The 22253-nt window shown below is 36.8% G+C and overlaps 2 protein-coding genes across 2 annotated transcripts; one reads left to right on the top strand and one right to left on the bottom strand.

Annotated features, from left to right (window-relative positions):
• Window positions 1–5468: 5468 nt before the first annotated feature.
• LOC149956181 (alpha-amylase 1B-like) lies at window positions 5469–16363 on the top strand. The gene is made up of 7 exons (XM_090165409.1): window positions 5469–5722; window positions 6962–7131; window positions 9568–9757; window positions 11051–11369; window positions 14551–14932; window positions 15815–16133; window positions 16245–16363. Exons 1-7 carry the CDS (start codon window positions 5552–5554, stop codon window positions 16254–16256), a joined length of 1563 nt encoding a protein of 520 aa, XP_090021535.1. The 5' UTR covers window positions 5469–5551; the 3' UTR covers window positions 16257–16363.
• Window positions 16364–19563: 3200 nt separating this feature from the next.
• LOC149956180 (uncharacterized) lies at window positions 19564–21766 on the bottom strand. The gene is made up of 3 exons (XM_090164656.1): window positions 21630–21766; window positions 20107–20512; window positions 19564–20043 (listed from the first exon to the last, which is right to left on the bottom strand). The coding sequence occupies exons 2-3, from the start codon at window positions 20495–20497 to the stop codon at window positions 19721–19723; spliced, it is 714 nt and encodes a 237-aa protein (XP_090020782.1). The 5' UTR covers window positions 20498–20512; window positions 21630–21766; the 3' UTR covers window positions 19564–19720.
• Window positions 21767–22253: the final 487 nt, after the last annotated feature.

Below are 22253 nucleotides of genomic sequence, written 5' to 3'. Positions count from 1 at the left end.
ATAATGTGACATGGAGTTGACCTAAAAATTTTCAAGAGTGATAAAAGGTAGAATAGTCCATCGTGAAAAGGGACCAAAAAGCTAAACCCTAAAAACTTACAAATAACTCGTACCATACATAAAGACGCAAATATCGGACCAAATAGATCTTCGAGTAAAAAACTAAATAAAATAGCCAGAAATTCCAACGGTAGACCGATTTCATCCTATTTAGGACTCATCATTAATTCAGTAGTGCAGTACCGTGCGGGAAATCTGGCACTGTTCTTTTTTTAGATTGACGACGGGGTTCAAAAACATTGACTTTCAAAATATTAATATGGCGGAGTGGTTAGCGCTTTCGCAAGAGGAGCTGGGTTCTATCCCAACTTGTGGCACTGGGTAAAAACTCGGAACTACTCCTTCAGCGTTGAGTTTTCAAGTTCTCTCCCCACTGGTTAAGAGGGGTTTTCCCCCGAGCTCTTCGGTTTCCCCTTCCATTAAAACTTGTTAAGGTTAACGGTAATAGTTAGTGTAGGGAGCTGTTGGCTCGCGTGGCATGAAGGGCTTGCCACCACCCTCCTACGCATTGTAACCCGGTCACCTGTTTAAAGGCATTAAAAGTCGCAAGATGACTTGGGCCTAAGGTGGTGCCTTGGGTATTAGCCTAGCTGATTATTAAGTAGTGTTGAAAGTGTGGTGCCTTGGGTATTAGCCTAGCTGATTATTATATTTTTTTAGAATAAATTAATTTTATCATGTACATATCGAGAAAGATAACCAAATTGAGAATTAAAAATACCTTTGACACTCTTTTTTGGCATTAAGCTTATGTTTGGAGTATAATTTGAAAACTCCGTCTTTTTGGACTCTGGTTTTTTTCTTTCGCAAAAGAAATTGCCATTTTAGTTTTGGTTCGAGTCTTTTCAGGGTTTCTTAGATTATGCCGACTGACCTGGGTCATTTATTTTGATTTCAAATATTTTCCCACCGACATTGGTATCAACAAATTGATGTTTGAGTTGGGATTCTGGGTTGTGTCCAGTTATTCCACAGCTAGGCAACACCCACCCTACCTTGACTATGATGTAATGGGAACAAAATTAGAAGGAATTAAGCCTGATAGGGAAAGAATTTTCAAACACTACACGGAGGTCATGATTCCCAGGTTTTCACCAAATACCACGCCTTCGAATTAGGATGAGGCTACCGTTTTGTGGTCCTTGTTACCGGTTTCAGGGGTATATCAATGCCGGTATCGCAAAATTACAGGTTGACATAGATAATAGGACAACTACTGAAGAATAATAGTCTATCCTTCTTTCGTATTTGAGTGCCAGCAAAAATTAACTCGCGTTAAGTGAATATATGTAGGCGCAACTATAGGGTGTTGTGGCGGAATGGTTAGCTTTTTCGCCTCGCAGCAAGAGGAGGCAGGTTCGATTCCAGGCTTTCCAGCTTGTGGCACTGGTTGAAAACTCGGAATTACAGCTACTGCGTTGAGTTTGCAAGTTCTCTCCCCATTAAAACTTGTAGAGGTTAACTGTAATAGCAAAAGTAGCATAAGACCCAAACGTGTGTCAGAACGGTATAGTAGTTAATGTTAGTTTGTCGCAAAGTAAAACAAGGAAACGAAGGGGGGGGTCGGAAAATACGTCATAAAAATTGAGGTACACCAGCGCCGCCGAGTGAGGCGTTTTAGAACGTATGTCTACGGGCGATTAAATCTAAGAGAGATAATCGCGCCAGATTCTAGACTAAATATAATGTTGCTAGTACTATTCCAACTAGTAGGTTATGTAGTCTATAGTGTGACTAGGTCTCACTATAAATTTTAATAGGCGCGAAGGTACAGCTGACACACTTTTGGGTCTTATGCTACTTTTGGTAATAGTAAGTGTAGGAAGCTGTTGGTTCGCATGGCATGAAGGGCTTTCCACCACCCTCTTACGCATTGTAATCCGGCCACCTGAATTAATGGCTTTAAAAGTCGTTCGATGACTTGGGCCTAAGGTGGTGCCGTGGATATTAGCCTAGCTAGCTAATAACTTTCGCTTTCGTGGTTTAGCGACGATATTATACGCCTGCAGCGAGAGAGCACCTGCGCCACTACGAAGCCAGCGGTGTGCCTTCTCTCCTTTGCTGTCTTTGTCCTTTAGCTCGAAAATGTCAGAAGCGTAGTTTATCCCTGGTAAATCATGTTTTCAGTTAATCATAATTAATTCTTATTTCGAGACAAATCAGGAGATAAGTTTCCTTATACCAGACGATACAATCGTTGTAAACAAAGCATGAGTTTTAATCTAATTAAATGTGTTGGTTCAATAGTAAGTTTTTCAAATCGGCGGCGCGGCGCCGAGGACCTGCGTGAGTAGGCCGTAAACATCTTTTTTTAATGAAACATTTTGCAATGATGTCATTTGACGTTTTTTCCTGTTCTACACACTAATCATCCGTTATTTCTGTAGTAGCTGTGTTCTCTACTGATATCCCGGCTAAACATCCCAAGTAGTGTTATGGATTCCGAACATGAGTAATTATAATTATGTAATCCGACGAATCATTGGGTGATTACACCCTATATTTGGCTAGGTATGTTGAATTTAATGATAATATAACCGAACACTTTACTTAAAATTGGCGCCTTACAGATAATGATTATACCAAAGACCCAGTTAGTAATTAAACAGCCCAGGTTACTGCTGCCTTGTTTTAAATGTTATCTCCTTGTAATACCTTCGCACATGCGCAAACTGAGCTTTACATTTTCTAGTCAGAAGAGCGATTGGAAAAAGTGTTTTGTGTGTTTGGGGAATCGTAACCTATCTGTATTAATTATTTCAAAGCTTAACCTTAATAGCCTCTGCAAAATTCATTCTAATTTTCTTTATTATTTACTTTATCTTCACCGGATGTTCTACCATATTAATCCCCATAAATTATTGTAAAAATTTAGCAAAAAATAACGTAGACCTACGCTTAAAAATTACGAGTACGTTGTTGCGGGGACGGCAATTCGAGTGTCGCTTGTAACGTCACAGGTGCTGCGGAGATCACCTGATTTTTTTTTCGGCGCGCTTTAGGAAGCTAGCGTCGGTTGCTTCTAAATTCATTTAATTCCATTTATATTTCCCCTCATGAGTATTCCCTAATTTTATTAAATTCCTCTCTACAGGGTGTCTGTATTTGATCGGCCCAGGCATTTTTCTCAAAAACTATACTTTTTAGAAATGTGAAATTTTCAGTATGTTTTATCCCGGGGGAGATCGTTGTTATTTGTGAATTTCAGAAAAATCGTGAAATTTTTCACGGTTTTAGAATTTTTAGTTTTTGAATGCTAGGTGGTAGACGAAGAGCTTCAATGAGTAAGTTGTAGAGCATACTCGAAAACCTTTAATGGAGTTGGTATGGTCAAAATCGTACATTTTGTCACTGAATAATTGGACATGAAATAAACAATTTGGTACTACCCAACTGTTTTTACGCCTCATGTTATTGCAATGATTGTCTGTGAAAAATGAACATGTTTTGAGCCAAATCATGGTTTTACCTTTACAAATTAAGTGTTAGAAAAAGTGCAATTTTATAAAGAATTACAGCAGGACCCCGCACACGTTAGTGTTTTTTATTAAACAAGAAAAAGTAGTTTTAGGGTCTACAAAATGTCTAATTTATGCCAACAGAATTTCCGAAAGCTTTTTTTTTTAAATGTGGGTCCGTTTTAGTAAAATTTCACTGGTTCTAACACTTAATTTGTAAAGTGTTAGATCAAGTGCAATTTTTAAAGGAATTACACATATGGTTATTCTGGCGGTTAAATGGGCCGTCCCTTCCAAAGGAACACTCGTCGCCATGATCAAATGGAGTAAATCTTCGTTAGCATCCGCCATGGTACTAAACCAGTTACCGAAATCCAACCTAAGGCGCTGATCACCATCGTGAAGTGCTTGGTGGAGCTTGGCACGGAATGGGTTAAATTTATGGTGGTTAAGGACACTCCAGACATAATATTTAGACAAGTCCAAATCTGAGCATGTCATTCTTATACTTGCTCGAGGGTAAGCGACAAAGTAGGCGATGACTGTGTCTTCCATATTAGTGTTTTGACGTCCGCGGAATCTGGGATTCACATTGCCGTCTCCTTCGAAGTAAGCAACAGCTCGGAGATTCATATTCAAAAAATTTTACCGGATTACGTAGAGATAATGTTTTTCAAACAAAGCGGTGGCACTTTAAATACTAAAACGGACCCACATTTTAAACGAATCAGAAGTGCAAAAAAAGCTTTCGGAAATTCAGTTGTCATAAATCAGACATTTTGTAGACCCTTAAAATTATTTTTCTTGTTTAATAAAAAAAACAAAACAACTTTTTGTCCCTAGAAAACGTGTGCGGGGTCCTGCTGTAATTCCTTATAAAATTGCACTTGTTCTAACACTAAATTTATAAAGATAAAACAATGATTTGACTCAAAACATGTTCATTTTTCACAAAAAATCATTACAATAACATGAGGCGTAAAAACAGTTGGGTAGTACCAAATTGTTATTTTTCATGACCTATTATTTCAGTGACAAAATGTACGATTTTGACCATTCCGACTCCATTAAAGGTTTTCGAGTATGCTTTACAACTTACTCATTGAAACTTTTCGTCTACCACCTAGCGTTCAAAAACTACAAATTCTAAAACCGTGAAAAATTTCACAATTTTTCTGAAATTCACAAATAACAACGATCTCCAACGAGAGAGTACATTCCGAAAATTTAACATTTCTATAGTTTTTGAGAAAAATGCCTGGGCTGATCAAATAAAGACACCCTGTACATTTATCATCACAATGACAAAAATTAGCTCCACTATTTATAATTATCCTAATATGGTTTTTTTTTTAATTTTTTAACATTGATTATGTTACTATTAAGGATGACGTATAACTGTTACGAACTTATTATTTATGGGTGCATATAGACTTTTAAGTTAAATCAACTCGCATTGGAATATCAACCCTTTGAAAATTTGTGATCAAGATAAATACCGATAAAATTTCGGTTTCAACGCGGAATTTTCCGTATAATTGTTGGCTTGTACATTGGTCACAGCGGAAATGAACAGGTGCTCGCATTCTCGTAAACCCGGCGAAGATTTCTCAAAGTTTCGTTTGAGATAAGATAAGACTTTCTTTCTACTACTTCAACGCAAGAATGTACTTATTTATCCGTAGCAAGAATGGATAAGTTGAAATGATTCGCGAGCGCCATGGTCTAGTTTTACACCGTCACAAGTCCCCCAAGTGCCTTTCAAGCGCGCCGAAATTTTTAAGGAACCAATGAAATACGGTGTCAGTTCTATTGCCTTTGAATGGGAGGAGAATACTATCAGAACGTGAGCTAGATTGGAATAAAGGTCAAAAATCGTCTAAAGATATTCATTACGCTAAGTATAAATACATTTCTTGTTCAAGCTTAATAAACTAACTAATAACAACATGGAAATTTGCAGATCATGCAGATGTTTTTTGTAAGTTTGTGGTGAAGGTAGTGATTCCCGAGGCTAGTGCAGTCACCACAACATGTTTCAGCTTCTGTTTCTTTCGTCTCTTTTGGCGCTCTCCTGGCAATACCACGACCCCAATTATGCTCCAGGAAGAACTACGTTCGTTCACCTGTTCGAATGGAAATGGAAAGACATCGCCGAAGAGTGCGAAACATTCCTGGGCCCGTACGGATACGGTGGTGTTCAGGTACACTTTTCACTAGGGTGCTCCTAATTTAACTTTTTTTTAATGTTGAATTCTTATCCAATAATTTTGTTCCAATGTAAGAACAATAATTTAGGAGAGTTTTGGAGTAGACTGTGCAAAATAAACTTATAGGATGAGTAGACTTAGCCTAGGGTCCGGAGCTTACCTAAAGGTAGATAGTCCATAGACAACGTATAAGGGAGCATGGTGATAGGCACCCTAATAAAGCTCAAGCCTAGGGGCCCGGGTAGTAGTTAATACGTCACTGAGCAGAATGAACTCTAAAATGCCCTTATCTTAGCATAAGAAAAAATGGTGTATTTAAATTTTTATTAATATTTGGTTAGTTAGCTATGGGTTATGGCTATTTTATCTAAAAATCAAATATTCTGAGAAGTTTAATATAAGTCGCTAAATTACCTGGTTTCTAACTGCTTTGTTTACGTATTATAATGCGTTTAATAAATTTGCTTTATATAGGAGAAAGATTTTCAATAGTAATTATAAACAAGGCAGTTTGAAACCACGTAATTTAACGACACTTCAAAAGCCGGCTTTTTTGAAAAAATCCAGACCAGTGGTTTTTTTCGGTTATAACCGGGTAAAATATAAACAGTGCCTTTTATATATGTAAGTAGAAATTGTCTGCCGTTATTGTCGTAAATAAGGAGCTAAACAAGTAAAGCGAAATAACTATATAAAATAACTGAATTCTTTTGATTTCCTCGGGAAATTCCCCCTAGTTTTTGTGTAGGACGCACCGACAGAAGCGAGGCAGCGGACTTTGTAACTTTAAACCTACCGAAAAACTGGTAAAAGTAAACCGGTAAACAAAAATAAACTAAATTTCTAAATAAAAACTATTAATTTACTAAAATATTCATATTGTAATTTTTTTTTAAAAAACTGGATTTTTTCAAGTGGCTATATCCAGTTTTAACCAGGTGGCTATAACCGGTATGGCTGGTTCTATGCAAACCCTGACTTCAAACTACTAGAATATTTGATTTTTATATAAGTAGCCATATACCCGATAACATAAATATTAATAAATAAATAATAAGAAGTATTAATAAAAATTAAAAATCACCGTTATTCTAAGATGTAAAGAATTTTCAAGGTCAATTTATTCCAAAATTCTCTCAATTATTTTTCCATACTTTGAAACAGAAATACTTCAACATTTCAAAACAAATATGGTACGCTATACTACCTCAATTTAATTTCATGCGTAATAAGGTGTCACCGGCTAACGAAAATGGGATAATTTGGCAACCGTTTTGGAATAACAATGTGAAAAGGCCGTGGTTTGAAAGATACCAGCCCGTGAGTTACAAAATTGCCACGCGAAGCGGGAATGAAGACGATTTCAAAGATATGGTACACAGATGCAACAACGCCGGTGTTCGGTAAGATATTCTCAAAAAAGGTTCAGCAACAATGGCTACTGGATGAGGGACCATTCACAAATTACGTAACGCAGTATGGAGGAAGAGCTAGTGTTTTGTAAAAGTGTTCCTGAATGAATGAATATTTATTTGCTTTTGGTAGTAACAAATCCCTTTTACACCAAGGGGAAATTCACATAACTACATGAACTCACAAGCGACAATTTTTATGGCTTATAAATATATCAAAGCCAAATAAATAAAATTGGTAATTATAAAAAATATACATCTAGAAACATACATATGGAAAGAATTAATATTATTTCAATCAAAAATCAATATAAATATATAAATAAACATTGAACTAAGAAATCCCAGCTTGGCGGGGTAAGCCAATTTAATAGTTGTAATTCTTTCTCAAAGGTCCCCATCCAGTGGCGGACTGGGTCTAATATGTTGGGCTGAAAGAAGACAAAGGGCCCCAGCTTTAACAACTATAACGCTATCATGTTTGAGGGGCCCACTTCATGAACGGTCCGTGGGGCCCACCTGCCATCGGGTAGGTTCACTCTATGGCCAGTCCGCCACTGTCCCCATCTTAATATTATTGTTGTGACGTTTAAGTCCACCCAGTCAGCATGTCCTAAATGAGAAGGGGAGGGTATTTATAGTTTTATACAGGAAACTAAATTAATTCAAATTAATTTACAGTCTCATATAGTTGGTTAACTTGGTTTTCTAGAAGCAAAGGCATAAGCAAAGGCTTAATTTCGAAATAAAATTAATAATTCCCTAATTGTTCGGAGGTGGGGAGGTCTTCATTTGTTACCTGCCATTTTGAAAAAGTAAATTTTTTGCTTTGCGTAATTTGTGAACAGCCTCTCATTCTATTATAACGGAAAAGTTTCAATAACTTTTTTTATTAATTACTCATAATGAAAATGAAATAAAAGTGTTTCAATTAAGTAGTCCTTGTAGGTTTCTTCTTTCCTACTGATTAGCCAATAATATAATTATCAGAAAATTAATTATGTCGTTGATTAACCAGTGAGATTAAGGCGATTAGATCTCAATTTCGTAGTATATTACCTCTAGAGACGAAGACATAATTTATAATTAATTTAATAAGTTAATAAGAGCCACCTATGGACTGCATTCGGGTTTTCGTTGCTATGCAACGTGTTTGGAATTTTTTAATGCTTAGGCTTAGTTTCTCTTTTTGTTGTAATAGTCGCAAGCCAGATTTCCCGCACGGTACTGATGAGTCCCAAATAGGACGAAACCGGTCTACGAAACCATACTTTACAAAGAAAAGTGAGGGGTTTTATGGGTAATAATAGAATAGTGTCATCATTAAAATTTATTATAAAAATGTAAAAACTCAGATTAAAGTTAAACTGTGAATAGGTTTATTAGTTAGATTAGAATGATAAAAATTAAAAGCTCAAATGTAGCAAACAATATTTGACAATAAAGCATAATTGTTATACATAATGAATTTGGGGGACCTATGTGTACAAGGTAAAATCGAAATACTGGCTGGTTATACCCCAAAAGAAATCGTACCACTTATGGTTACTTATATTGCGCGTGCTAGCTGATGAATGTTGCCACGTTCGGATCTGATGGCAATTAGCAATTCAATTCTCTTACGGAGGTGAATATTAAGATCTTGGGATAATATTCTCCTTGTCGAAGGTTGTTCTCATTTAAAATGGTTTTCGAGTAGATCAGTGACCGCAGTACGGTTCTTACGTGCTTATCTTGAAGCTTAACGAGGCAGCGAATGAAAATAGTTTTTCGCACATATTCTAAGTTTCAATCAGTTATTTAGTCAGGAAAAATTCTGGTAAACAAGGCCCGTCTAGCGCATACAGCGAACACACATTTTAACGTTTGATTCGAATCCTCTTTTTTTAGTTTTTCCTTTGGGAAGATTTTGGGGAATTAAATTTTACGAAAATTTCGACCCTCAAAATTTCAAATACTTCTAAGGGCAGTAAAATAATAGCTCAACGATTAACTAATTGACCCTCCGTACCTTAACCCAAAAGAAATACGTAACCTCAAAAATTCAAGGGAAAACAGCCTATCGAGAGCGAGAAATTTTTTGTAAATCTAACCTTTCAAATGCTGCCTGTGATTACTTAAGTAACCTGCTTAACATAAGTTTTGTGGACAAGTTTGGCCACAATGAACCATTGTCTTATAATGGACATAATTACTAAAACCTCACACTAGTTTAATCTTGAGAGAGTTGATGCAGGACGGACCCCACAAATGACACACTTTATAATAGAATATAATCCCCTAAGATTAAGGGTAGACGATGGAACAGACAACGCTATGACGTAGGGGAAGTGCGTCTTCACAACAAAATTTTTACCCACCTGCAGTTGCAATCGCTCATATTAATTGTATACTGGTATTAACCGTGGTATTTTGAATTACAAATAGAATCTACGTAGACGTGGTAATAAACCATATGACTGGTCACATTGGCAAGGGACAGGGAACAGGAGGAAGCTATTACGAACCGGACAACATGCGATACGACGGAGTGCCTTACGGACCTTGGGACTTCACGCCGCGTGATTGGTGCAACTCGCCAAGCGGAGATATCGAGAATTATAACGATCCTAGTCAGGTAATATTTTTAGAAATCATTCTAAGCTGAATTTCTAATAAAATGATATTTTTGTCAATTATTAAACATCCCCGAAACTTCATAAACTGGTCACTAGATGTCGTTGGTCGTCTGTAGGGGCACAAAGTCACGCAAATTTTAAATATGAGTACCCTCGTACCTACAGCGAACTCGCAACTGATTGACTTTTTCACTGAAACTAAAAAGAATGAACATGTTAACTGGCATATCAAAATTAAGCGTTTTCTGGCTATTGGGAGGTATTTGGTTACATATGTTTTAAAATATGGTCGCCATTTTCTTTTAGTCGTTGAAGCGGATGTTAGTTTGAATGCCTAACAAGCTAAATAGATACTACATGTATGTTACTGTTATTTTTTTAATTTTACGATCAAAACATTTCTAGTAAAATTGTACATTTTTATCCATGTTTTAAATTTTATAACTCCATATTAGTTTCAGGTAATAAATATAACCTGACTTTATTCCAAAGCGACGACTTTTTCTTATGGCATTTTTATAGATGCAGATTACCCCGACAGCACAGTCCAATCAGCTTCAGATTGCTTGAACAATCCTGCCAAATTAGCTTAAGATTGCTTGAACAATCCTGCCAAATTAGCTTAAGATTGCTTGAACAATCCTGCCAAATTAGCTTAAGATTGCTTGAACAATCCTGCCAAATTAGCTTAAGATTGCTTGAGGAATCCTGCAAAATTAGCTTGAGGATGCTTGAACAACCCTGACAAATTTGCTTGATAATGCTTTAACAGTCCTGCTAAATTAGCTAAAGAATGCTTTAACAGTCCTGCCAAATTAGCTTCAGAATGCTTTAACAGTTCTACCAAATTAGCTTCAGAATGCTTTAACAGTTCTACCAAATTAGCTTCAGAATGCTTTAACAGTTCTACCAAATTAGCTTCAGAATGTTTTAACAGTTCTACCAAATTAGCTTCAGAATGCTTGAACAGCCTCTTCAAATGTGCTTCAAAATGCTTGAACAGCCTTGTCCAATTAGCGTCATAATGCTTAAACATCCTTGCCAAATTAGCTTCAGAATGCTGGAAAAGCCTTGCCCAATTAGCTCCAAAATGTTTGAACAGCCTTTCCAATTAAGCTTCAGAATGCTGGAACAACCTTGGACAATTAGCTTCAGATTGTTGAGCAGCCTTGCCAAATTAGCTTCAGAATGCTTTGATAGAAAAAAAATTGCCATGGGCTTGACACTGTAGAACATTTACTCTTAGTACATTTCTTGACTAACAGGTTCAAAAATTTTATATCTTCCGAAAGGTTCGCAACTGTAAGCTGGCTGGTTTGAACGACCTCGCGGTCGGAAAGGACTACGTGCGAGGGAAGATCGTCGAATACATGAATCGTCTAATCGACATAGGTGTGGCCGGGTTCCGAATCGACGCGGCCAAACACATGTGGCCCGACGATCTGAAAAACATCTTCCACCCGTTACACAATCTGAACACCAAGTACTTTCCCGAAAATAGAAGACCGTTCATTTTCCAAGAAGTGATTGATATGGGTGGAGAACCTATTAAAAACGAACATTACGCTCACTTGGGAAGAGTCACAGAATTCAAATACGGGAAGAATTTAGGTAAGCCAACACGTATAAAGAGCGATAGGCCAACAGAATTACATCAATTTAAAAAAAAATTGTCGTGACCTTCGTTTCTCTATTGAATATCACGAATAATAATATAACTGTACTTACTTATAGCGTTTTCCATTTGACTGCTCTCGAGCACTATAGATCGCTCTTCTCAACATTTTATGTTCCATTAGCGTGCTCGGATCTGCTCTGATCAAGTTTCGCGTGTTCCATTTCACGTTCTCGGGTGCTCCGAGATCGCCCAAAACCGATCTGCCGATTTCGACAGATCAACGGATCAAGATCGAGATCGGAGCAAATTTTCGTGTGTTCCTTTTAGATTGTTTGGCAAAATAGCAGACCAAGACGCGAAAATTTAAATTACTAGCAGACGAAAAACAACAAAGCGCGGGAATACGTTCGTGGAATGTTCCATTTGCGGTTTTACTGTAGTCGATTGGGGCGAGATCTATGACGTCAGAGACAGATTCAGAGCGAATCTTGAGCAATCAAATGGAAAACGCTAAAATATTTAGGTAGAATCATATCCCCCAATGCAACTCACACTTTACGAGTATTCCTCATAGAACCAAGAATGTATTTATTTATTCTTAGGGATAATGATAATTTTGAGACAAATTTAACGTTGCTGCTAAATACCCTTCATTCTCTAAAAGTAAGCTCCCTGAAAAATTTAATCAGCTCGGTGGTTGGTGATTTTTTGACCATGATACCCGTGAATATAAATTAATAGATTCTTAAAGTAAATCAGTCAGCTACTGGGAGAGGATCTTAAAAAGGGGATGACAGGGAGTTTAAATTCATCATACACTCGGTATTTAGAGCCTCAAGATGAACGACCTTAAGATAATACACAGAAAAAACCCTAGATGGTAGATCAAATTATGTTACGTTTTTACACTAGTTTTGGACGCTGTTGATTGATGTTTGGGGTTATCAGTCAGTAGGTAGTCTTATTTCTGACTCTATAATTCGGTCTCGTGAGCTATCCTCCTAGCTTAGTGAAAATGATTCGTTCAAACAAGAAATGATGATACGGCTGACGAAGGACCACGGTCTGAAAGCTCCCGAAAATTTTTAATAAAAACATTTTTATACACATGAAGTATCAGCTCCTTTGATATCTATCTATTTTTAAAGTTTAAATTTACCATGGATCGAAATTTTAACATTTATAAATAGCAAAACAATTTCCTGCGTTAACCAAAGATGGGCACTATCATACCTTTTTTGAATCTGATAATTTTTTTGACCGATTTCAGAAATAAACCTTATAAATTTATCAATTTTGAAACGATTTTTAACCTAAAAATTCTATACAAATTGATTGTTTGTGATTCCAAGGAAGATTATTGATAGAAAAATTGATCGGAATAGTGATAGTCGCGTTATATTAAAAAATTTGAGAGGAATACAATTTATCGAGAAAAGTTACTCATCTTTGATATTAAATTGATACTTAAACATTGCGGGGTTTTGAAAAAAATTGATCGCGATAGGTTGGTGATTGGTGGTTTCGAAATTTCGATGTCATCACGTGGGCTTGGAGGCTAGCCGAGAGCCACGGAGCTCTGCATCTTTTGTGTAATGTAAACTGTAAACAAATTCTAGAAATTTCTTTAGGGCGCGGTAAATAACTATAACTAAACCAAACCATACATTATTCGCGGGTGCTCACACTGCGATTGCAAAGCCAACCATTGTGAAGTCGTTTGACTCGTTTCAAATTTAGAATTTTTGTTTAAAAGGTAAAATTTATTTTCATAAGTTATAACTTACTACTTGATATGTAACTTAAAGGGCTTTATATAAAAATTGATTGGGATTTGATAGTGGTGCTTTCTAAAGATTTTTGAAAGGTAAAAAAATGCTTCGGGTAGGAAGTACTAAGATTTGATTTTAATTTGATTTTTAAACTTTCTGGGTTTTTTTTAAATTGATCGGGTAGAATGTAATTATATTTGATATTCACTTGATAATAATAATAAATAATCAGCTAGGCTAACACCCAAGGCACCACCCTAGGCCTAAGTCATCGAGCGACTTTTAAAGCCTTTAATTCAGGTGGCCGGGTTACGATGCGTAGGAGAGGGGTGATATTTAAACCTTTTGAGGTATTGATAGAAAATTTGATCGGGATAGTGATAGTGGCGCTATATTAAAAATTTGATCGGAATAGTGACACATTTTAGAGGAAAAAAATTGATCGATTAAAGTTATTCATCTATGTTTTGAAAATGATATTTAAACTTTGCGGGGTTTAAAAAACAAATTGATCGTGATAGCGATATTAGCGCCATCTTGAGAGGTAAAAAGATAGATAGCCAAAAAAGTTCCCATCTCTGGCGTTAACTTGAGAAATACTCCTATCGTAGTACAGATTTGGCTGACTACGAAACGGGGTTTGAAATAAAAATTATCTTCCTCCCCCCCTTCACCATTACTTACGCAATATTTAAAATGCATTAAAACTGCTTTAAGACTAAACGAACCAACCCAAAAGATTAGGAATTAAAGTTATGGAAATTCGCTTAAAGACTGGAAGAGTCAGTCTTCCTCTTACTCTTTACTTGAACGCGTTCACTACGTAATGGTGGTAAGAATGAAGCCGCACTGACTCGACTGACTCGTTTCCGGTGAATTTGAAAAATTTCGTAGTTGGTCGTTGCGTCGTAGGCCTACGTCGTAGCTAAGCGTCGACTTAACACAGCCAACAACACATTACCCTACTCAGGCGCGTAGAAAAGTTTTGGCTTAAAAGGGGCACAGCTTGGATGCTAAATTTGGCGCCCCTTTCCAATTTCAAAGGGGGTACATTGTACCCTCCTTCGTTTCTACGCCATGGACCCTACTTCACTGTTCACTATAGGCAAAATACCAATAGATCTTCTTTAGGAAATAATAGCGTGACCACCATGGGTGTCTTAATTCCGTGGAAATTATAAAACTTGTTACCATGGCAGCGAAAATTAGCCACACCCAAATTAAGAGGAAGCTACAAATAGAGATTAGATGAATTCGCATAAAGAAAATACCTCCGGTGTGCCTCTTAATTAAAAATATTAAGTTCATTTACTTCTGACAAAAATCAGTGGGCAAAAACATCTATTAATTCTTTTATTCCGTAAGAATAGCTGGTGAAATATATTTAATTATACATTTCCAGGCGATGTCATCAGAAAAAACAACAACCAAAAATTAAAGTACCTGCGAAATTTCGGCGAAGGATGGACAATGTTGAAGTCGGATAACTGCCTGGCGTTCGTGGACAATCATGACAACCAGAGAGGACACGGTGCCGGTGGATTTGGAAGCATCCTTACGCATTTCGACACTCGAATGTACAAGATGGCCACGGCTTTTATGTTATCCTGGCCGTACGCCGTCACTCGCTTAATGAGCAGCTACGCCTGGCCCAGGTACATCGACCAAAACGGAAAAGACGTCAACGACTGGATCGGACCACCGCACGACGACAATTACGCCATTAAAAGTGTCATTAGAAATTCTGATTTGTCTTGTGGAAACGGATGGATATGCGAACATAGGTAATCAGCGCTTTAATAAAACCCCCCTTCTTTTAGCTCGCACTTAATAGCCCGTGAAGCCAAGAAGTCAACTACAATCTATACTCAACTCATACCAAGTCCACTAGGTTACCGTTCTACATTCACTTTAATCGCGATAGTAGCAATGTAAGCTAGTAGCGCTGCCACACGATTTCAAACGAAGTTAAAGCTGATGACTACGAATAATATCAAAACCAAAACACGCAACAAAGTTCAGGGAGCAAAGAAACTTTAATTGGTTATTAAAAAGTGAGCAACATTATTTCATTTCGTAGTGTCGTTAGATGGCGACTTAGTCTATGCAACTTGTCTATTGATTTCTTTAAGGCTGGTTTATATTTTACACGAAGCGATGGCAAGCTGTTAGGCAATAAATACCCGTTAGACCGAACACATGTTACGGTGTTCCTGCCCTTTTTAAAAAAGCGTTTATTTCTGGAACAACTTTAAGCGCGTATAATAATACATATACTTCCTAGATAGTTTCTGGATACTTTTTGTTGAAAGGTCTATTGAATAATTTTTTTGGGCCTTGGTTGAGTCTTGATCTAATTACAGGGACATTTCTGCTTCTTTAAATCGTTCAAACGCTTGTTTTGGTCCCTCTATTGGCGGATTATAATCGGAATCATCTCTGAGCGTGTGCGAAAGTAATATTTTGAGCGGTTCTGTTCGATAGCGCCTTCTATGTTTTTACTCATACAGTCGCACATGCGCAGACACTGTTACGTCTATTATTCGCACTAGAGTGAAGGAAATAAGTGCTTTAGCGCTCGCTAAGGAAATTAGGTTGAAGCGAAACGTCCCTACAATTCGTTAGTCCAAGGTGGAGTATTAACAGTATACTTTATGTCTTCCTAGATGGAGGCAAATATTCAATATGGTAAAATTCCGCAACGTAGTTGGTTTCAATGGCGTGACAAACTGGTGGGACAATGACGACAATCAGATCGCTTTCGGAAGAGGAGACCGAGGTTTCATCGCCATCAACAACGACTGGCGACTGATGGATGTTCGTCTGCAGACTGGTCTTCCAAAAGGTTCGTATTGCGACGTCATTTCTGGTAGCAAGGAAAAGTCGCAATGCACAGGGAAAACAATTGAAGTAGATGATTCTGGATTCGCCTACTTTTACATCCAAAGTAATATTGAAGATCCAATCATAGCCATCCATGCGGAGGTAAGTTAAAAAGTATTATCACTCTGCTTCCAGTAAAAAAGTTTTCAAACACTTTCTTTTCTAAAAGTGTAAATGCAAATCATCTTAATAATTGAATAATTTACTTTTCAGTCAAGACTTTAATGACTTCACAATACTAAAGGCTATGCAAACAGGCATCGATATCACGTGTTAGAACAGCTTTGTTAAATCACTTCTTTAGAGGAAATAAAAGATTTACACTACCGTAATTCGACTTTGATTGAAGAAAAAAAACACTTGAAAAACGAAGTACTACTACTTAGGTCACCAAGTTAGGTTGCAAGAGAAACAATTTACTAGAGAGAACCATCACTGTAAGGTTATTTTCCCGTTTTTACACACAATCCTAAGGATTTGTGTGTATTAGTCTCATGTACAATGTAGTCGTTGCCGCCGATGCCGATGCTGCCGTGTCGCGCATAACTCTTCAACGGTTAAGGCTAGAAGAGTCAATGATATTTCGTTCGAGTGTACATATCTCGCCATTGATAGCCTTTCATAAATTTTTGAAATCGAAGCCCAAGAAGTTGGGCCATTGCCCAATTTACCGTTTTTGGTAGTTTGGCTTTGTGTGGTTGATATTTTGTTAAAAATTAAGTCCGGTAACGTTAAAAAAAATATTATTGGATGGGTTAGGATTCAGTACGTATTAAATTTAAGTATAGTTTTCGGGGTTATTTACGGGACCCCAATGTTCGTGGTTTTATATTTCCGCCTGAAAGTCGACATAACGTTCCTTAAAGGGCAACGCAAGTGGTCATGCAGGGGGGAACTATGTTTTCTTCAACAAGCCGTAAGTAGGTTTTCCAAGGATGATTTTATACAGCGCGAAAGCCTTATTCTCCTTGGTGTAGCCACGTGGCGCTGAGTTAGCTCGCAATCAACGAACCTAGGAATTTAGGCCTAGCTTAATTTATTTATTATGGAGAAAAGAACTGGGTTAGTTTCCGACAGTTGGACCTTGATATTTTCGATTTAACAATGTTTTGGAATAAAATTATTTGTGAATTGAATATTTTTAATAATGGAAGTTGAAACATTAGGCCTTGGACGCGGTAAATCTCTGCCGCTAGCCTCACATTGGATTAAGAAAATTCAACACCACACACACTCCTATATCCCGTCTCCCTTAACAATTTCCCTATCATTATACCCCGACAGAATATTTATCTTTTTTTATTACATTTATTTTGTAGAAGTTTAGGATCCGATTTGTCGGTAAGCACGGAGACTTCACTTTCCTCGGCCATTTTCGCGACTAAAGAATGCATGGATTTTGCGTAAAAACCGCGAGAGGCGCATTTATACAAAATAAATTCGGCCAATATGGTTCTGCTTTTTTACAGAGGGAAAGGCTATGGCAGATAGCGCATGCGCAGTCGTTCTTTTTATCTATAAGATAATTTACCCCCCTGCATGGTCACTTGCGTTGCCCTTTAATTTAAGTCCGATTTTCATGAAAGTTATATTTTTGAATAGCTGTGGTTTCCATATAACCTAGAATTGCAATTTCGTTGCTTAATTTTAATTCTTAGTAAGGTTTTTTGGACAGCGTATAAGTACCCCCATCAACTTCCAACATTGGAAATACGTGTGGTTATAGAGACTTTACGCGAATTTCTCTCTGGAATTTTCCAAGGCCGTTCTAATATGACCCAAAGTAACAAATAAGTGTGACACTTATCGGAGTAATACGCGATACTTACAACGTGTGACCCGAAGTAACAAATAAGTGTGACACTTATCGGAGGCCGTTCTAATATGACCACTAGTAACAAATAAGTGTGACACTTATCGGAGGCCGTTCTAATATGACCACTAGTAACAAATAAGTGTGACACTTATCGGAGGCCGTTTTCACAACGTATGACCTGAAGTAACAAATAAGTGTGACACTTATCGGAGGCCGTTCTCACAACGTATGACCTGAAGAAACAATTAAGTGGGCCACTTATCGGAGGCCATTCTAATATGACCAAAAGTAACAAATAAGTGTGACACTTATATTTCCGCCTGAAAGTCGGCATAACGTTCCTTAGTTTAAGTCCAATTTTCATGAAAGTTATATTTTTGAATAGCTGTGGTTTACATATAACTAAGAGTTGCAAATACGTTCCTTAATTTTAATTCTAAGTAGGGTTTTTTGGTCAGCGTATACGGAGCCCCGCAATTTCCAACATTGTATATCCGCGTGTTTTTAGAGGTCTTTGCGCCCGTTTCCCTCTAGCATTTTTCAAGGTCGTTCAGAGTGCACCACGCTTTCAACGTATGACCAGAAGTAACAATTAAGTATGACACTGAGCGACCTAGTCTTCGGTGTATGACCAGAAGTAATAAGTGTGATCAGAAGTAACAAATAAGTATGAAACTGATCGAACTAGTCTTTGCCTAAGAAGGATTGTGTGTATTCTGACCGTCGTACGTCTTATTATAACTGATACGTTTCCCAGTGGTGTCGGAACAAGTAGGTACATGGGCACATTGAACGCTCCTAGATTTCTGGCGGGGGTACTATCAATGTATTTGTATCCCCCAAATTGCCCATCCCAAAATTTAATTAATCATATTTTGGTTTTTATTTTTCCAACATCCTCAGAAATAATAACTATATTTGTAGTGAAAGTCACTAACAAATTTAGAAAAACAAAAAAAACTGAAATCATCAGCATTTTTTAATTAAAAAAAAAGTAATTTTCTCGGAGTGCTCTGGGCTGCCCCAAATTTTTGCTTTTGCACCCCATCAAATATTTTCTTTCCGACGCCACTGATTTTAAAATATGAAATGTCAGTTGGATTTTTGAATGAATAATAAGACGTTGCTGTAATCGTATAACTGAATAACATTTGTGACTGTCGGTTAGAAACACCATACCATCCATAACTTCGTCTCGTAAGTCAATAATATTTTTGCGTACGTATGCGAGTTATACTATAAGTCTATGATATTGTTCAATAAGTTTGTCACTTTGGGGAATATTTTTCAGAGAGCTAGTAACGGAGTGACGTCATCCAAAGAAGAAAATCCCCCCCCCCTAGCGAGGCGATGTCAAAGGATACGTGTGACGCGTTACCAAGCGGACGCAAAACTGTGACGTAGCCCTTAATGCAGTCTGTCTTGTTAATAGCTCTCAGTCCAACTTTTGCATGTGAAGAATAAGAAGTATCATACTTATGTAAAAAATATTATACACTTATGGTTATACTTAATGAATACTCTGGAGTAACGATGAAACGTCATACCGAAAAAGATAATCGCCTCTATCTGAACAATATGGAACCTAGAATTAAGTCATCATGCGCCAGTTCTAGGCCTCTACACGGCACCCTGCTTTTGCAATATTTGCTTAAAATCGACTACATTAATTTTATAATATCACTTTTTAGGAAATAATGGTTTTCAACAACTCACTACTTTACAAATAGAATTGTTTCATTTATTACCACAAAGCACAATCGTAATAATTATGCAATAGTTAAAGCAGTTACCAAAATAGATTTTTTTAATGATATCATAATCATGATTAAAATAAAATCTGGGGTACATGAAATACGATATTGATATTTATTTACAATCTCTCGATTCCTCGTGAATTAGTGTTCAACTTGGTGGACTGAAAGTTGGACTGTTCATTGGTTACATGTAATTGAGATTTTTCACCGTATTTCGCATGAAAGTTCTGGGTCTCACCAAAGTTAGAATCATTCGAATCTTTGTTATTTGGATTTTTCCGGTTCACGAAATACGGCATCCTTTCAATTTTAACGAAGCATTTTCTTAAAGCTATTCCTGGAGAATTCGAGATCAACTTGCAGCACTGAAAAGTCGATTCCTCATCGGCAGAAGATACGTTGAAGTATTTAGTATCGGAAGTATTACATTCCACAGAGTCTTTAAAATAATGGATATTTCGATGAGAGTTCAGAAGGTTTTTCGCAGCTGTAGAGAACTTGCAATCCTGGCATTTTCGAGGTTTGAAGTTAGAATGTTGGCTGGTGTGAAAATTGAAGATCCCCTCCCACTGGGTCTGAAATTTACAAACTTTACACTTGAACAAACGCATTTGGCATTTGGTCGATCCGCGAGTCTGAAAACGCATCTTCAGGATGGGTATGTAGTCGTATTCATCGAACCAGAACGGTTGAATTTCGATATGAGCCGATTGGTGAATTTGCCAACTTCGTCTCGAAGTACTACTGAAGTCACATTCTTTGCATTTGAACATTTTCCCTCTAAGAAACGTCAATTTGCCACATAATACGTCGCCATCGGTATAATAATTAGAATTTGAGTCGTCCTGGGTGGGGCTGACCATTTCCGACTTGGAGCCATTGTTAAGCAGCATCTTAACAATTCAGACCTGTAAGTGATAAACTATAATTTATTTGAGCAATACTGTAAAGGTTCAAAATCTCGAGCAAATTTTAATTACAATAATAATAATAATTTTGATATATTTTTTTCTGCCCAACGCGAATTGTTTTTTAACGTTAGGTGAAAAGACACAGGTATAAAATACACTAGGTTGATTGCCGGTAGAGTGGCCAACCTTTACACTATCCTACAATTAGATCCCACCTGCTGCGTTTTATGCTCAGCTCGTGTAATTTAATTTTGCAAGGTTTTATAGCAGGGGCTTCAGGCGACGTGATGCGTAGCGGACGACAACCAAACATCTTTTACCAGAAGTGTATAATACAGGGTGTCCACTAAAAAACAAAAAAATGATAAATAACTGAAAAACGTATTTTTTAATTCCAAATTTCTATGGAACATTCCTCGTGCGGGGACATTTACTAGTGTAAAATTTAATTTAATGGATTCGGATCTGTCAAATTTGGTAAAATCAAAGTTATTTGAACTATTAATATGGCGAGCAACAACTTTCTAATTGGAACTAAATCCGTAAACCCGACGGTTCTCGAGATAGTTTTTGAATGACCTTGAAGACATGGTTCAAGGTCATTCACGAGGAATGTTCCATAGAAATTTGAAATTTTTGAAAAACAAAAAGCTTTTTCAGTTATAATTTTTGATTTTTAGTGGACACCTTGTATAATCACTTAAGATAGAAGTAAAATGCCTCTGCGCAATGAAAAACCTGTCACGGCTTAAAATTATTTATTACCCAGCCTAAAGATTACAAATGTAAACAAGTATGGAGCGTAATTTTTACGAGTATTTCTTTTCCCCGGTAATAGTATGAGAACGAATTATGAAGTATCAGTGCGAGTCGAAAGTACTCTTCGTAAGAGGCATATTATATACTTTTGGTTTTTCAAATCTATTATAATCGAGATTGAATTTGATAATACGCGAGAATTATCAATGTACAAAAATCGACATTGCTTCATCCAGTAAAAATGGATCCCTTCAAATTCGGTTTTATTCTCAGATTTTTCCTTGCCACATTATAAACAAATACCCGACGGGTAATTTACTGGGAATAATACGATACGAATAATATTTACTATTACCTGTTTAGTATCCTAGTGTAGTAATTGCTCGGATGTGCGAACTTACAAATAGTTTTTTTTTCTCAATCAACGACAAACTAAATTAAAAATGGCGTCTTGAGAGAGGCAACTGCTTTTTAATGCATGACGTAATCCTAAAAAGATTAAATCGGAATACGACCCTACCGCCATTTGATTCGATGTGTTCAATAATTAACGTTAATCCAAAAAGTTTTAAATTTAAATATAACTGTAGGTATGTTTTTTTAAATACATAGGAATGCCAATTTTACTTATGTCAGTTGTTTTATTGATAAAAGTTTTTTTCAAGGCAGTCAATTTAAAAATATTAAAAACAGCTTACAATGGTTTTCTTTTTACTGACCAATTAATACAAAAATTGAAATGTTCAATAAATATCTTCAAATATAAATTGGGACATACACTATACAAGACATTTAAGGAAGACACTGGGTAACAATAAATTATTTTTATTTGAATTCGTTAAACAAACTGCCAGGAAAATCTGCAACGGCTAAGAGTTTCCAAATCACTCCGTTGGGCTGATTGCCGCGGTCTTTCATTTAATACTATAAAATGCCCCGCGTTGCATTTGTTTCGCCGGAATCCGAATTATGTTTATAA

The sequence above is a fragment of the Leiobunum rupestre genome, chromosome 2 (assembly GCF_980474605.1).
Source record: "Leiobunum rupestre chromosome 2, qqLeiRupe1.1.hap1, whole genome shotgun sequence".
Lineage (NCBI taxonomy): Eukaryota > Metazoa > Arthropoda > Arachnida > Opiliones > Sclerosomatidae > Leiobunum > Leiobunum rupestre.
Note: the sequence above shows the minus strand (reverse complement) of the source record. Positions and strands in the feature narration are given on the sequence as shown.

Coding starts and splice junctions, on each gene's coding strand:
- LOC149956180 (XM_090164656.1), bottom strand. CDS start 20,497: ATGCTGCTTAACAATGGCTCCAAGTCGGAAATGGTCAGCCCCACCCAG. Junction 20,044..20,106: donor ACCTCGAAAATGCCAGGATT/GCAAGTTCTCTA, acceptor ATTATTTTAAAG/ACTCTGTGGAATGTAATACT.
- LOC149956181 (XM_090165409.1), top strand. CDS start 5,552: ATGTTTCAGCTTCTGTTTCTTTCGTCTCTTTTGGCGCTCTCCTGGCAA. Junction 5,723..6,961: donor ACGGATACGGTGGTGTTCAG/GTACACTTTTCA, acceptor ATGCGTAATAAG/GTGTCACCGGCTAACGAAAA. Junction 7,132..9,567: donor TGCAACAACGCCGGTGTTCG/GTAAGATATTCT, acceptor AATTACAAATAG/AATCTACGTAGACGTGGTAA.